Consider the following 18,382-nt stretch of genomic DNA (forward strand, 5'->3'; position numbering starts at 1 on the left):
TGCACTGGTAGTGAATCACCCTGTAGATAATCAATGTCCCGCATTGGAATAGCAAGGATCTGGTCACTAAGTTAAAAGCAACTAGTTAACATGATATTATGCACAATTATAACTCTTAAAAAAATATTATGCCCCGTTGCATTTAACCTTACTTAAAAATTATCACAAACCTTTTGGTATCTCTCACATTGTGGGATTATCTTCACAACTGGGTTGTCATGTTGCCAGCCCACCTACCGATGAAAGGCCAACCAGCCTTTAGGTGCCATCTGGGTGATCCCCGCTAAGAATAAGTAAAAATAGTCTTCTCTATTAGTGAAGCGTTACTTATTCAAGGTAGTGCAATACGAGATACAGTTGAAATGATGTCCTTTACACCACTATCGTATTTTTTTTTTTTCTATTAAGAGTTGTCTATGGTATTTTTACACCTATATTATATAGATAACTTTTTGAATATGACATTAAAAGTAGATATGGGAACATATGGCTCAATGTTTGGCAAAAATGTTACAAATAGCCATCTAATTCAACTTAGTATCAGTGAAACCCATACATTTTTGATTGCACTAATTTTGAATTTGCGTTAAAAAATGAAAAGCTAAAACTAATAGATGAACATTAACAGGCCATGCTGCATCCAATGTACTGTATTTCTGAACATAGTTTATTAAAATTATATACAATATTGTTATTTCTCATAAATAAAATATGCTCTCTGAACAACTTTGTCTTGTCATTTTATTTATCAATTTTAAGATTAGTATTTAAATAAAATAAAGTGGTAATTGGTACTTAACTTTTAGAAAGCAGCTCTTTTAAGTAATTTTAAAAGATGGTTCTTTTAAAATAACTTTTAGCAGTATTTCACTGGAACAAAATTTCAATGGGATTTTACTGTGTTTATCCCCTTCACAATGCAAGACACATTGTGACACAGCAACTGAAGCAAAAGCATGACCTGAATAGCCATCACCAATACCCCCCCACCCCCAGTTTTTGTGGTTATTTAAAGTTTCTCTTACAAAGATGACGCATTAATATTGAATTGAGTCACCTGCTTCTGACGTATTTGTTGTGGTTATTTTAATATTGCCAAAATGTTTCACACACTTTTGGTTAAATGTGTCATTCATCTCCATTCACTTATCACATTGCAAAATACAGTTATTCCTTTTTCCTGACTTGAAAATATAGGGAAGAAATATGGCAGGATCTGGCTCCTCTAAACATTTGAAATTAATGCTTCTTACTTTTGTCATTTGGCATAGCAATGCAATAACTGCAACCTAACTATTCACTAGTACAAAAATATAAACAGTGAAGCCCCTTCACTAGCTACAGCATGAAAGGTGAACAGTTACCTACTAGCAGCTTCAAAGCTCATATCAATAAACATACAGCGATCATGAGCAAAATTTGTAATAAGAAAAACTTAAATCTTTAAATCATTTTTTCATAATTTTAAAGGTTAAATCATAAAAGACAGCAGGTATGCACAACCATATAAGTTTCTTATGTACTTATGTTGAAAGTGATGCTATCTACCTGTGCTTTACTTCATTTATCCTGAGATTACACATTTTTTTGCTTAACCATGCAAGTGAGTGTTCATTTATCTGTTCTATCACCTATTATGCATATAAAGCATGTGCAGTTAAATGAGTTAGCAGAAAATACAAAATTATCACATTAACTCAAAAACTCAGTACATTTCTGTTTGTTTTGTAAATAGACTTTACAGTACTAATTTTTGATATTAAAAAGTTTAAGCCATTGAGCAACACAATCCACAATTATTTTATTATCAAAAGTCTCATTTAATAATAACAGCAGTAAACATATTAACAGCAGTTATTTAGGTAGCTTCTGTTCATTAAGATTCACTCCTCAATCTTTTTCAGCAATGGCCACCAAATGTGCATCAACTTCCGGTTCAGTTAAAATCCTGAAAAATGAAATAAAATAATTGATATTTATAGACAGAAAAAATTATCCGAAAACTTTTTTTTTTGCAACTCTTGAAGTCATTTCATTAGCAGGGGGAAAAAAAAACTAAAAAATACAAACAGAAGCAGAGATTAAATATGCAGGTAATTTCTTGATGAACAATGCAAAAAAAGGTTTCATACTGTGTAACAATAAGACCAAATATATTTAGTGAAAAAAAGTTTTAATAACAAAATTTATATTTTTCCATTACTCTGATGTAACAAATTATGGCACTAGGGTTTCTGACTGGCTGGTTTATTTTGAAGATTCCCACGTGTGTGTGGGGAACCTCTGAAAATTGTTTTCCCTTACACTACAGTGCAGTTAAGTTATCCCACTCACAACACACAATGTTGGTCCATGAAGAGTAGTGGCTATTTATAACTAATGCTGTCTCCAATATAGTAATAACTGCTCTTAATGCCACACTGCTATTATTTATAGAACAATTTTCTGTTTCTTTTCGTGTAACTAAAAAAAGAATTACTGAAATAATATAATTTAGTAATTGATGTCAAAGTTATTCCTTCTATTTTCAGTTCTTTACTGACAACTTCATAGTAGCTACTTAGATTAGTCAGGCATGATCTTCCCTTAAAAAGCCATGCTATGATTCTTTTATAATTATAATTCCATACTTGTCCAGATGATCTTGCACATCCTTACCTAAAGACTAATCTTCTCTGGAACAGAAGTCAAATGGACAGCCTGTAGTTGCTTGTTTCACCCTTTGAGCCATCTTCGTGAATAGGAGGTTCACATTTTCATTATAACAGCTAAAAGTTTGCTTACTTCTTTTGCTACCTAGTTCAGTATACTGGATAGATTCATAAGCTGGTGCCTTGTTCACTTTAACTGTAATATTTTTACTTCCTATTCCTTTCTGAGTTATCATAAAATCACAATTAGCAAGACCAGTGCTATCCTGAACTTCCTCACAAATGAATGTGCATGCAAAATATTTATTCAACTTATCAGCAACAGGCTCAGGATAATCCATACTATTAGTACAGATATGAAGTGAACCAATATGTCTGATGCCTTCCTTTTAGTAACATAAGAAATCATTGTTACAATTCTTTACACTCTGAGCTAAGAACTTGTAACCTGTTTTAGATTATCCAATTCTCAGTAATTAATTAAGATCCAGTATCTGCTGATAACATCTTTCTTCTCTGCCACTAAGGTCATCAGTTTTTTTGTATAATTTGAGCAATACCTTTCTGTTTGTAAAAAGAACAGCTTCCAGAATAACTTTCTTAAACATTTCTGATTAAGAATTTGTATTTGTTAAAGTTGGTTTTGGTGCCACTGAAAATAACTTATGGCCAAGAGCTTTATAATACCCCTTGTAAAAACATAAACCCTTCTTTCCTATAACAATAGTTATTTCTTTAAATGGATCCAAATTCAATATATGTACTATGATTGCTGCTTGCCAGTGGTTCCTTAATATCTGATGGATCCTTACTGATAACCAGGTTGGGAATATCCCTTTCCTTTGCAGCATCTCCGATATAAGAAGCAGTCATCCAACAATTCCAGACTACCAGGTGAGTGACCAATCTACATGTTACAGTCAATTTCTAGAAAATTAAAAGTCCCTGATTTGTCTATAAAGATGTTCATTGTACTCATCATAGTCATCTGGTCTAAAATACACTCATCTTTGTTTTCCCCAATGCTTATGTCACAATACTGATTCACCCTTAAAAGATGACAATTATTCTACTTTATATTTCCCCCAGTGTCAGAACATCCTGGTCTTATTCCAACTATCCTTTTTGCATTATATATTTACCATTTCCCTGACAATAGTCACCAACAATATCTATTACCTGTGGGATCAACACCTTCTTTGGTGATCCTGGTGTGCTGTCTGATGCACAAGCAGACTCTGGCATTGAGCTGGGAAGATGAGTGCTTGATAGGACTCTTATTTTCATTCCTTTCGGAGCATTAACCCTTTTCTTAAGCTTAAGCACTCCAATTCACCCAACAAAGTTCTGAATTTTTGCTCAGTCTTCTCAAACACAAAGGTATGTCCAGTACCCTGGCCTCATAAATCCTCCACCCCATCAAACCAAAGCTAAAGTATTTGAGCTCTTTGCTTGTACTGCAACAACTTAGTGGACAAAGTTGCCCTTCCAGATACACCCACAGTGATCATAATTATCTTTAAACAATCATCCAGACAATGAATGGCTTCACCAATGTAGTACACATCACATGTAGTAAATAAGTATTACTTCTTTTTATATAATAATTACTTCTAGAATAGGTATTCTGAAATGGTTTACTCTATTATTATGACAGTTTCACAAGTCCATCTGTGAAGGACTTGTATCATCATATCTATCAGGGCTTAAAAGCAGTTCCCTGTGGTCTAAGACTTGATTAGAAACCCACCTGTTCAGTTTTAAATTTTACCACACGCTGCCCATCAGAGTGTGACCAGTACAATGTGAAGGTGCATGACAATTTAAAATTAGTATACTGATCCATAGGTTTGTGAAAAATAGAAGATATTAAGCATGGACCCACTTTCTTCATCTTGTTTAAGAAGGGCAAGGAATGATTTTTTCAGTTTCCACTATGAAACTTAAAATATTACAACTTTAGGTAACTCAAGACAGCTGCTTCTTTCACCCTGAGGAAGGTTGTAAAAAATTATCAATGATTCTCCTCCACATGACAACAGAAACAGGAGAGTTAGAAATAGTTTCAGATTCAAAAATTAGCCACATCAAAGCTAACTGCAGAATCTCTTGTCAACCATTCAGAAGATATGCATGTTCCTGAAAAATACAATAGTTGTCAAGACTAAGGTCCCAAAGAGAGAACTTTAACATACAAGCAAAATCTATCAAGGGGCCATAGTAAAGGGTGAAACAAATGTTAGTTTACAACAAACACAATAATCTTAAAAAGTCAACATGTCCAGAAAAAACCAAATAATCTATTGATAGGTGGTGACATGTCCACACTCAACACTAATCGTATCTATCATACTGATAAGTGAATCATTAAGATAGTGTAAACAAATTCCACTGCTCTGCAATATCTACTAGATCCTCATGATCTATGGTGGGGATAATAATTATTTAGTATGTAAATACAAAACCATACTATCTCAAATCCAGTTAGTAAATATGCAGTTGACAAGAGTTGCTGTACATTAAATCTTCAAATATAGAGTTTGAGCTATTTAGACATAAGGACAAAGCTTCACAAATAAGTTCTGTTACTCACAGAATGTTTCTTTCCAAGTATTACTATACACAATCCATTGCACAGATCACTGAAATACAAGTACAGCAGAGCGTCAGATATCCAGAATGATTGATGTCAGACCTCTTCTGGATAATCAAACAGAAGGTAAGATTAAATAAATCTTACCTTATGATTAAATTAATTAAGATTAATTAAATAAAAAAAATTATAAACCAATCTTGGAAAACAGAAACATCTATCCAGGCATTTTTATGATTTTTTACACAAAACGTGAAAATTAGAAAGACTTTTAAATGTGCTCGATTTTTACGACTTACCAATAACGAACACGGACAAAATGCCTCCCAGTAGCATTTGCACACACACAGCAATTGTAACTCGCTCTTTTCTCATCTTAAAACCTGGTGCAGGCATTTCTCTTTTAGTGGCTAGGATTTTTCTCAGTAATGCTTTCCATAATAAGCCCGTCTCACCAACATTGTTTCTTTCTCTTATTTTGCTATAACTGAAGCAAACTTACTTTTAAAGGACACCGCTGCCAATTCTTCTGTAGAAAGTTTCTCATCTGAATATCCAGTTCGTGTATACCATGTCTCAGTTTAAAGTTGTTCAGCCAACCTGTGCTTGCTTTAAAATCTTCATTACCTCTTAATTTTCAATTAAAATCCAATGCTTTTTCACACATTGGGCAAGACACTGGTTCACTTAAACTTCGCTTCTGAAGAAACTACAAATAAAGTGTACTCTCTAAAGCGGCATTTTCAGATTTCGACATCTTTTTCCTGCTAGATCCTCCTACACTATCCATAATTGACAAAAACTGTTATAGCATTGGTATTTTTCTTGATGTCATAAATTGTTTTAGTCCCCACATTAAACTCTTTGGAGAGATTTCCTAAATTTTCACCCTTTCTAATTCTATTAATAATTTCCATTTTTTGTTGCAATGTTAAAACTGTTTTCTTTTCATTCACATTTTTCTGTAAAAAATTGAGAAGATCTATATTATTTATATGTACAGTGAAACTTCTAACAGACACCTCTCTACAACGGACATTTTCAAATTCCCCAACTCTCCTCTATTGGTTTCAACGTGTTTTCAGCTTCTGTCTAGCGGACATTCTCTGTAACGGACGCAGACAGGCAATCTGTATTGTTTCGTTTAGATTAGCACTTAATTTGATCTCCCAATAACGGACAGCGGGCAAGCTCACGGCCCTTTTCTAGGAATGTTTCTTCCACGTATTGCCTCAATCGTATGTTTATTTTCTATTTCTGATTCTCTGAATTTTATCAAGGTTTACGTCGCGGTTCTAAATTCTAAACCCTTTTTCAAGAATTTTAAGGCACGTGTAAAACTTCTGATGAATTCGGCGTGTGCAGGGGGGAATTTTGTCGGCCTTTTGTCTTTTGAGTTTCAGTTTTCGGTTTTGTTCAGTGGCGTGTGAAGTGCACAATGTCTTCTCGTAAACATTTAACTTTAAAAGATAAAGTCAAACTCATTAATGCGTATGATCGGCAAAAAAATACTGTTCGCAATCTCGCTGCAAAATTCAAAATCGAGAACGCAGGTAAGCGACATCCTAAAGGGAAAAAACGAACTGCTCAAACAATTTTGGCAACACGTAAATGATCAGGTTCAAAAATCATTCCCGAAAACTATTGGACTTCAAATTGACAGTGTTACGTATGAGTGGTTTTGTCGTGCATGTGCTAAAAAAATTCCCCTTAATGGGCCTATTATTAGAGAAAAGGCTTTGGAGGTTGCAAAATCTATGGGAGTAAATGAGTTCAAAGCTTCTGTGGGATGGCTAGACAAGTTCAAAACTCGGCATAAAATTTCTTAGAAAACCGTAAGTGGTGAAGGTGGATCTGTTGATACTGGGGTTGTAACAGAGTGGACCGTCAAATTGGAAGATTTATGACATGATTTTGAAGCTAAGGATATTTACAACTGACGCAACAGGGTTGTTTTTTAAAGCTCTTCCTGAAAAAACAATGAGTCTAAAAAACGAAAAGTGCCGGGGCGGAAAAATTTCTAACAAACGCTCGACTGTACTATTGTGTACAAATATGCTGGGAGACTTTGAACAACCCCTTGTTATAGGAAAACCACAAAATCTTCGTTGTTTCAAGGGCATAAAGTTGAATCTTTTGAATGTTGACTGGAAGTCTAATAAAAAAGCGTGGATGACACGAGATATCATGAGCGAATGGATGTCACTTGAACCAAAACATGATTCGTCAAAACAGAAAAATTATTCTTTTCATGGATAATGCTGCATCTCACCCGCACATTGAATTGTCCAACATTCAAATCGTTTTTCTGCCACCAAACACATCTGCAGAGTGTCAGCCCTTGGATCAAGGGATAATAAAAAATTTTAAACTTCACTACAGAAAACGTGTTTTAAGACATCTCATTGCAAACATGAACGATGTAACATGTGCGAGTGACCTTGCAAAGAAACTCAGCATTCTAGATGCAATTCAATGGATTTCCTCTTCAGTAAACGCAATTAGAAAACAACCTGTCATCAACTGTTTTGTAAAGTCTGGCTTCTCAAACTCAAAAACTGAAGTTGTGAACAGCAATGTGGAGCACCAAGAAGAACAAGAACTTCAACATCTATTGATAATGTACGATACTTCTGCTACAAGTGACCCTGGTTACAAAGATATAGACTCGAACCTCACTACAGAAGATGGTGCTCTAGATATCAACGACATTATCATCGATATTTTTCAAGAAGTTCCTCGTGAGGATGAAGAAATGGAAGGAGGTCATTCTGTCGAAGAACATATTAACGATGAACCACCGATGAAAACAGAAGAAGCGCTTATACAAATCAATCGTTTAAAAATGTTTTTCGCCGCTGAAGAAGATACTGAAGGACTTTCGATGCTTTCTTCACTCCAAACAAATGTTGAAAACAAAATTATCAGCCGGAAGAAGGTGCAGAATAAAATAAGTGATTACTGTATGTATTTTTCTTAAGATAAAGTCATAATATGCATAGCACAATTGTATGTATATTATTTACAAAAATATTGTGCAAAATCTGTATATAATTTAATTTAATTTTACATTAAACGTTTAACGATTTTTCTTTATCTCTTGTGTATGTAATTGTATATTATTTACAAAAATATTGTTCAAAATCTGTATATATTTTAATTTTACATTAAAACATTTAACGATTTTTCTTTCTTTCTTTTTTTTTTTCCTCCCTCAGACTTCTTGTTAGCGGACACTTCTCTCTAACGGACAGATTTTCGTTCCCCATGGCTGTCCATTAAAGGGAAGTTTCACTGTATATATATATATACATACTAATTTTAGATTGTCATTCCTATACAATAATGTGGATATCCCAACCATAGACTACTGCTGTAATTGGGTAATGACCGTGTATGTCCTTTGCACCCTCCATCCTATCTGCGACTGGTCACTTCATTTGTGGGCCATTTCCTTTTTATCAGGTGTGTGTGTGTGTGTGTGTGTGTGTGTGTGTGTGTGTGTGTGTGTGTGTGTGTGTGAGAGGGATATCAAATAGGATCACCAGGATTTTACAAAACCATAATACTTCCAGTAAAAGAAAATAGGAAAAACCCTTTTGCAAAGAAACAGTGTTATTTACTGTTTATCATGCCATGACTATGATATATGTATATTTGTGAAGCTATCCAATGGCTGCAGGATCTATCAAAAAGGCTGTCCAATCAGTAGTCACAGTGCAATACTGTTAGGAGCAGCACAATTTCTTGCTGAGTGACACACAGGTTACTGATTACATGCATTTTAAAATCTGCCACCATCTACAATCTGCCTGCATCCAAAACACCAGACTGAATTTTAATAGAAACAATAGGAAAGCATATGTCCCACTTCTTGAACTTTTAGCGACACAAGAGGTAGACATATATGATACCTCCCCTCCACATGATTTAATCAATAAATTTATATTGACTATCTGGAAATAGAGCGAAGAGAATGTGTTTCTCCCCAACCTGTTCTTCTACCCCCCCTCTCTGAATTGGATTTTCCTCTCTTTGATACTGAAGTTATATTCCATGACATTAACATCCCCTTATGTGTAATTACACTGATCCTTTGTGTCAATTTTTAGTTGAAAATAATGAGAAGCCACTGTTTTATGCTTTTCATTCCATGTTTTGATGCATAATATATTTTTGTCATTCTTAGTATTTTTTACTTTATGTAATTTTTATTGCTTTTATCAATTGTATCATCTTAACATAATATATTTACCATTCTTAATTGTTGGTCAGTGCCGACAGGAACTTCATATATAAGCACCACACTTCCAACTTCAGGGAGTTTTTTACTTAAGGGATGTAGCTAAGTGGTCAATCATAAAAATTAGCACAGGCATTTAAGTGGACCATGCTTTAAGCCCCCATAACTGCTAAATACAATAAATGTTTGTATTCATTGTCAAAATGATTAATTATAAACTCCTGGCCTAGTGGTCATGCCAGAGTATTAACAGAACATTTTTTTTTTTATGGTATAAGCATACAGAAAAAAATCTGAGACGGAAGAACAGCTAAACAGATATTCAAAGTGAAAATGAATAATAGGTCTAGAGACAGACCAAGAGTAAAGGGGACCTACTCTGGCCAGAGCTAAAGTCTAACAGAAAATAAGATGAGGAAACAGTATGGAAAGCTGACAACCCAGAAGAACTAATTTGTACTATCATAGTGAGTTATATAAACAACTCACTATGATAGTACAAAACTGGATATAACAGATTTTGATTATGCAGACTATGCATGACACCATGAAAGTACAGTAATTTTGTCACTCATTTGGAGAAGTCTACGTTTAAAGCCCCATCAATGATTGGGAATTCTTGAAAGGCCTCTTCACTTGGGGCTGTAGTTATCTACCTAAATGGGAAAGGGTGCAGTTTTTCTCCATATGTTACTCCAGGTTTTTAAGCCTACTCAACATGAATATCAGCCCATGCCCATGCAAACTGTATATAAACAATACGCACATTTCCTATAAAAGGACTAGCTACCCAATATGGTATTAAGATGGGCAGTTAATTATGTGACACAAACTGTTTCCCTATTCACAAATGCATGCAGCTATGGTAAATTTGGATTAGATGATCCATATTTAAAATCACAGCTTGGTTAATATTAGTTGCTATTAACCTGCAGAAGATAAATAGTCTTTGTTATGCAGATGACACTGTGCTAATTTGCAATTCTAAGGATTAAAGAAACTCTGAGGAGAGTATGTGAAGCAAGTAAGAAAAAAAAAAAAGGACTGTTTCTGAATGTGTGTGTGTAAAACAAATTATGGTGACTGGTGATAATCTCGGTTCCAGTAAATTGAAGGTTAATGGGCAAGATATTGAAGAAGTTGATAAATTTGATCACCTAGGGTTAAGGATAAATAAAATCAGTGACTGCTCAAATGATGTAAAGAGACGACAGGCAATTGCTAAAGTGTTGGTTACTGATCTGACAAAATTACGAAGAGTTCAAGATCTGCCCCTAAAGACAACCTGAGAATCGCTGATTTGTTAATTTTTCCAGTTGCCACTTATGGATGTGAAGGATGGAGTCTGAAAAGAATTGACAGGAAGAAAATATGAGCCATTTGAAATGTGGTGTTACAGTAGAATACTGCATATTTCTTACTTGGATCGAAGAATAAATGAGTGGGCATTGAATAAAATTGGTAGGCCTAAAATTCTTCTTCATAGCATCAACAAAAGAAAACAAGTTTTTTGGACATACACTGGTGTGCAAAACTTAAGGACCAACACTATTTCTAAAGGTTACAACCACAAAATCTTTACTTAAGGTACTCTTTACTGATGAGAGTAGATTCAGTCTCAGCAGCAATTCTGGACGTCAACTAATCTGGCAAGAAGTTGGCACATGGGATCACCCCACAAACATCACTGAAAGCAATCGATATGGCAGTTGAGGTGTTTTCGTCTTAGGAGGCATTATCTTGGATGGACGTACACAACTCCAGATACTGGGAAACAGCACTGTAACCGGTGCACGCTACTGTACTGAGGTAATCCTTCCCCATGTGTGTCTGTTCCGAGGTGCCATTGGCACCGAATTAGTGCTTATGGATGATAAAGCCACACCCCATCGGACTGCAACTGTTGATATGCTTTTGGAAAGTGAGGACATTGTTCTTATGGATTGGCCTGCCCATTTCATCCAATATAAATCCCATCTAACACATATGGGACGCTCTGGGGAGAAGCCCAGCAGCACGTCCACACCTGCCAGAAAATGTTCTCCAGCTGAAGATGGCACTGACAGAGGGATGGACGATGTTACTGCAAAAACTTAACAACATTTTTCTAAGTATGGACAGGTGGTGCTGTTATTGTTGTTATTTGGTTTTTAGGAGCATTAGCAACTAAGGCCATATTGCTCCGGGGATATGCAGTGGTCATTCCCTGACCTTTCCACATCCTCCGTATTTGGTAGTCACGGGCTTGAACCCCGGTCTAATCAAGAAGCGTGTGCTATGCACTGCTGCTCCTGCCCACCTGGCTAAGGAGGCGCCCAACTGGCGGTGCAAAGCCTGCATCAACATTAGGGGTGGCCATATCTCCTACTGGGGACCACCTCTTTACTTTGTTCCATCTTTGGCAGCGATGCATCTGTATCATGGCAGCCAGTGCTATGTTGCCATTTTTGAATAAAGTCCCTCTGTACAGTTTTTTTTTTTTTTTTTTTGTAGTTATGTCAGTGTTGTTTCCTTCATAATTTCTGTACCTCATGAGGTTCCTTTGGTATGATTTTCCCATATTCAGGCCACTCCTATGAGAAGGTACAGGTGAAAACCTGACTGTTTCTTAAATTTTGAACACCAGCGAAGAGAAAAACTTTCTGTTGAAGAATATAATGGAAGGGAAAGAGGTGCATTTAGGTGGAAGGATGGGATCAGTGAACTTCTGGGCATGAAACTTTGCAATGCCACTTGTAGAGCACATGATTGATGCAGTTGGAGGAATTTGTTGGTGGCCACAACAGCTCCTCAGGGAGCTATGTGACTGGAAGAAGAACCTGCAGAAACCAGTGTCAATTAAAGTAGTGAATCTTAAAGTAAAAATGACCTATTTTTAATTTGAATCTCTCTCTCTTTTTCTCATAAAATAAGAACTTAAGTTTTAGTTTGATTCTCTATAGGGTTCGATACGGTATAAAAAAATTTTTCTGAAAAAAAAACAAGGGTCAATAAATCATTCCACTGAGCTTAAAAACAGGCATAAAATTATTCTAAAATATCAACATCATGTCATCATTCCACTGTTCCACAGGTCAACATAAGAAGCCTCGTAATTGAGGCATCTTCTTCTGCTGAAGGCAATAAATTTAAACTGCTGATCTGCCAAACTTGTCACAGTATTCTAAAATATATTTGTTCAAATTTTCACACTCCATAAACAGGATAATTTTTTATTAATATTAGTCTCTTTTTCCACACTAAAAATTATAAGTTTGATTATTATAAAACAAGATAAAGGAATCAAAATGAGTTAAGTTTGTTGATAACTGTCTAAAGACAAGGAAAGTTAAAGAGAATTAAACCATAGAATATAAATTTTTTTTTGCATACCTGAATTTAGGATTATCATGGGTTACAACTCCAACTTCAATTTCTGAAGGTTTGAAATCAGCTGATAATACAGTCGAAAGTGCTGCAATTGCAAGCTGAAGGTGAAAAAATTATTACAGATAAATGAGTGTGCTTTTATGAATAGGCTTTAAGTCTGTTATTAGTAAAGAGGTGTTCAGGTATGTTTGATAACATCACATGGCTATTATCAAACACATCTGGTTATTGCTAAAATAATTAGTGTATTATAACTAAATGTATAGGTAATTCTACTTAGCACATTTAATCACCATACACTAATTATTTTAGTAAGATCAATTCAGAGTTCAGAAAAAAAAAGTGATGTATTAAGCTGGAAATCTGATAAGCTAAGTTTTAAAATTTTTTTCATTATTATTTTTCATAAACATGCTCTCCTGTTTATTTTATTTATTATTATTATTATTTTTAACTATATTCCCTCTAAAACTAATGTGCACATGCAACAATCCCTATATTTCCACAAAGTAATAGCTGTATTCAGCTTCAAGAGAATAAATAAAGCATCAGCATTATAATCATCTGGGTTATGAATACTTCAAACTTTTTTTTTTTTTTTTTTAATCAACATTTGAATATAGTTCTTGTATACTCATGTCATAGTACTCAAAACAAGAAATCTTTTCCTTTGATTATTGAAATCTACTGCTTCATTACATCATTACCCTGCAGTTTTATTTTTGCTCTTTTATTATTGTTCACAATAACAAGAGATAATGCATGATTCCCAACTTCAGTTACTTCGAAGATAAGCAGACAGCAAAGAACAAAATAACAAATGCTTAAAAAAGAAACCAAAGTTCATGTGATGATTTTCATGATACTGAAGAAATAAATTATAGATTGAATAACTACTTCTGTGCAGTAAAGCAAAGACTTTGGAGATATCCATTGGCCACCCTGATTTTATTTATTTCTTATTCATATACTAATATTTGGAGTTAAAAAAAAAACAAAAAAAAAACTCCATTTCAGATAATTAAATAATACAATCAGTTCAATGAAAACTACCTGTAACAGGAGAGTAAATTTTAGCAAAATTCCCCACAATTTTCAAAACTAGAAAATCATGAAAGAATTAAGTTTTGTTTTCTTTAATAATCTTATTTGTATAATAATGGGTATTCTAACAAGAAAATGTATTTGAATAAACATTCAAAAGATTAATTTACATTTCTGTAATATTCATATATGCTTAAGATCTTAAACTCAAGTGGGAGGATGCAGATATCTTCAATATTGGGATCAGGTTCTTGCCTCTCACCCATGTCCATCATAGATGGTGAAAGTGTAATGGTGTGAGAATGTTTTAATGACACAAATTAAGTCCCCTAATGCAGGCATATCAAAAACTTAAGCCACAGCCTACACGAATGTTGCTGCCAACCAATTCATCTATTCATGCTCACAGTAATGCAATATGTTGCAAGGCACAAATTATTCAAGAGTGTTCTCAGTTCCCTGGATCTCAACCCAATCAAGCAACTACTGGATGAAGTAGAATGATCTGCTGCTTCCAATATAGGCAACTGAATGATATGTTATGATCAGGTCTGCATGAGCCAGCATCCCTTGTAGAACCCTTTTTGCACAGAGTCCATTTTCTGATCAGAGGGCTGAAAGAGATGCTATTCATTTGGTGTGCCTGCCTAACAAATTGTCCACTCAGTATATAATATTATAGTTTCAAATAATCCTTCATGTTTAGTTTAATTATCTTTCTCTCTCACAAATTAACAGAGTCAAACTGATGAAAGGAGGCTTGGGTACTGCCTTGTGGCTTTCAGAAGAGGAACCATACTAAAAAATAAAAGCGTAATAAAGATTTTAATTAAATGCCCAATTATATTCCAGCAGTATTAAAATTATAATACATAATTGCATAGCGTGATAAAAAAGTAATAAAGAAAAATCAACCGTAAAACCTTTGAAAAACAATCAAATTTTTTGAAACTATTGTAGAGGGGGTAAAAAAAAAAAAAAAAAACAATTATATCACAAACTAATTCAACAATTAGAGTTATGCCCAGCAAGGTGCAATTTTGCTACCTGAGTGCCAAGATATCTTAAAAATCAAATTAAAATAAAATCATAAAAATAAGGAAATGAAAGTGACAACTTGCCCTCAGCACTGCAAATGCACAACCCAAGAAGATGCATCCTCACACCCACTAAAGGAAGAATATCATATCCACAATAAATAAAATAAAAACAGGAAATTAAACAAACACTACATTTTCAGAGATCAAAACTTGTGAATTCCAAAAGGATTGTATCTCGGTCACTGACTACTATCTAGCAAAACAACAAGGGATGACCCTATATGATCTGGATACAGAATGGAAAAAATTAAATCAAAAATATAATACATACCATGGCCACCACTACCTTTCTATATTTTAAATAAATAAATGTAACAAACAAAATACAAATTTAATGTTGACTTTGCCAATGAACATTTCATCTAAACCTGCAAACTAACCTTAAAAACCAAATCATAGTAAATTAACATGAATAAATTAATTATAACCAAGTTCACTGGGGTAAACAAATGACAGAATAAGTTAAAACAATGAAAAAAACAAGGGGCATCCCTAATAACCAAAACTAAAAGGAAAAAAATGGAATATTTAAAAAACAAGGATGCAAGAGATTCTGAAAATATTAATATTAAGAGAGTACCTGTCAAGACATTGGGAAAATCTAGTCTACAATTAGCATTAGTAGAGGCATTTGATGCAAGAAAGCAAGCTTATGCAGCATCAGCCAAAAAAAAAAAAAAAACCCACTTCACCCCTCTGTTCGTTCAAAATACCTGTCCAGCTGAGCCTTAAACTTATTTAGGCTATCAACCTCCACTACAAGGGATGGAAGTCTGTTCCACCAACCAACCACCTGCTGGCTAAAGGCAAATTTCCGCATGTCTATCCTACATCTGTCTTTCCTCAATTTGAATTTATGCCCTCTCAGGTGATTATTCTGAGCAAGAGGAAGAATCCCATCAGCACTGAGCATGCTCAAACCATTCAAGGCTTTATACACCTCTATCAGATCACCTCGCTGGTGCCTAGTTTCCAGACACTGTAATTTGCAAAACTTAAGCCTTTCTTCGTAAGAGCACCCCTTTGTTCCATTCACTAATCTTGTTGCCCTTCTCTGTACTCGTTCCAGCAGCTCTACATCCTTCTTGAAATGAGGCCTCCAGACCTGTATACAGTACTCTAGGTGTGGCCTGACCATTGCCTTATACAAGGGAATAATCACCTCCTTATCCCTGCTGGAAAAATTCCTGTATATCATTGACAATACTTCATGAGCTACTCTTGCAGCCCATCTGCACTGCTCAGAGAACTTCATATCTGCCTGCACAACCACCCCCAAGTCCCTTTCATTCTCTACCACTGTCAGTGTAGTACCACAGAGTTGATACGTTGCTCTGGGGTTGCTGTTTCCCATGTGTAGTACTTTACATTTGTCAATGTTAAACTTCATTTGCCACCTCTCAGCCCATCTGCTCAACCTTTCCAAATCCTGTTGCAGCAGCATAGTGTCAGTAGTGTCCTTGACAACCCTGCCAAACTTTGTATCGTCTGCAAACTTGGACATTAAGCTTGATATACCATCATTAATATCATTTATAAATACAGAAAACAATAATGGACCCAACACTGAGCCCTGAGGGACTCCACTAATAACATTAGTCCATGATGAGCAGTGTCCATTGATTACCACTCTCTGTCTTCTCCCCCTCAACCAACCCTTTATCCATAGCAGCAATTTGCCTCCAATGTCACACTGCTCCAATTTGTGTAGCAGTCTTCCATGTGCAACAGTATCAAAAGCCTTTCTAAGATCCAAGTATATAATGTCAAAGCTATTCCCTGCATCCAGTTCTTTTGTGACTGCATCATAGTATCCAATCAAATTGGTCAGGCAAGACTTCCCCTTAACAAAACCATGCCGTGTCCGAGCTATAACTGAAGTCTTGTCTAAATGATCCTGCAGTGCTTCTTTAACCAGTGCATCCATTAATTTTCCTGGAACAGAAGTTAAGCTCACAAGTCTATAATTACTTGTGTCAGCCTTTGATCCTCCTTTGTGAATTGGGGTCACACTTGCACATTTCCAGTCTATGGGTACCTCCCCTGAGTCCAAGGAAGCTCTCATAATTATGGCTAAGGGTCTGCTTACTTCCTTTGCTGCCTCCTTTAATATAACTGGATAGATCCCATCCACCCCGAGTGCAACAGAAGTTAAGCTCACAAGTCTATAATTACTTGTGTCAGCCTTTGATCCTCCTTTGTGAATTGGGGTCACACTTGCACATTTCCAGTCAATGGGTACCTCCCCTGAGTCCAAGGAAGCTCTCATAATTATGGCTAAGGGTTTGCTTACCTCCTTTGCTGCCTCCTTTAATATAACTGGATAGATCCCATCCACCCCGGGTGCCTTTCTTGTGTTTATCTTCAACAGTTTCTCCTCCACTTTACTCCCAGTTATTTCAAGATTCTGTAGCTTACTGCTAGAGTTGAATACACCTCTGGCATTCCCCTCGCTAAATAACTCCTCATGTGTGAATGTCGATGCAAAATATTCATTTAGTTTGTTAGCTACCTGAGCAGGATCATCAACACTTGACCCATCAATATCAAGTGGACCAATCTGATTCATCCCCTTCCTTCTAGAGTTTACATAAGTAAAGAACTCTTTGCTGTTTTTCTTTGCATCCCTTGCCAAGGATTTCTCGTAATCTGCCTTCGCCTGCCTAACCTCCTTTGTAACTTGGTTGCATATCAACTTGTATCTATCATAGGCTTCTGTGTTATGTGTTAATTTGTAAGTATCCCATGCATTTTTCTTCTCTGCCATATGCCTCATTAGTTCATCTGACATCCATTTTGGCCTAAACCTTGAACAATATTTCTTAGTTGGTATGTAAAGTCTAGTAGCTTCCAAGATAAGTTCTTTGAATGCTTCCCATTTTGAATTTGCTGTTGGTAACATCATCAGTTGGTCCCACTGTATAGAATTTAAATACTGTCTCTGTCCATCGTAGTCGCCTTTACGGAAGCAATAACCCTTCCCTTTACCCCTAATGGTAGTTACCTCTTTGAGTAAATCCCACTTCAGCACACTGATCACTGCCACCTAGTGGTTCATTTATCTACAGATTCTTAATGCATGAAGAATCACTGCTGATAATCAAATCAAGAGTATTACTCCCTCTAGTTGCCTCCCGAACATGCTGATGTAGAAAACAATCATCCAATAAATCCACAAAAGCCCTGCTAGTGTGTGAGTGACCAGCCCCCAAATTCCAGTCAATATCTAGGAAATTAAAATCTCCCATTATAAGACTCTCTGATTTACTGGCCCACTCTATTTCCCTGTACAGTTTCTTATTATACTCATCAGAGTCATTAGGCCTACAGCACACTCCTACTCTCAATTTTGATCTCCCAATGCTTATGTCACACCAAACTG

At 35.5% G+C, this 18,382-nt stretch overlaps 1 protein-coding gene across 1 annotated transcript in view; it reads right to left on the minus strand.

Moving 5' to 3' along the window:
- Positions 1-1,776: 1,776 nt before the first annotated feature.
- Positions 1,777-18,382, minus strand: part of LOC150084905 (proteasome subunit alpha type-6-like) — a 67,137-nt gene continuing 50,531 nt past the window's right edge. Inside the window, exons 6-7 of the mRNA XM_090375632.1 lie at positions 12,860-12,954; positions 1,777-1,948 (exon numbers count right to left, since the gene is read on the minus strand). Coding sequence (XP_090231758.1) covers positions 1,891-1,948; positions 12,860-12,954 — 153 coding nt within the window. The 3' untranslated portion in view covers positions 1,777-1,890. The remainder of the gene's footprint in view (positions 1,949-12,859; positions 12,955-18,382) is intronic.

This window comes from Mastigoproctus giganteus, chromosome 6 (assembly GCF_048544385.1).
Source record: "Mastigoproctus giganteus isolate SK-2022 chromosome 6, ASM4854438v1, whole genome shotgun sequence".
Taxonomy (NCBI): domain Eukaryota; kingdom Metazoa; phylum Arthropoda; class Arachnida; order Uropygi; family Thelyphonidae; genus Mastigoproctus; species Mastigoproctus giganteus.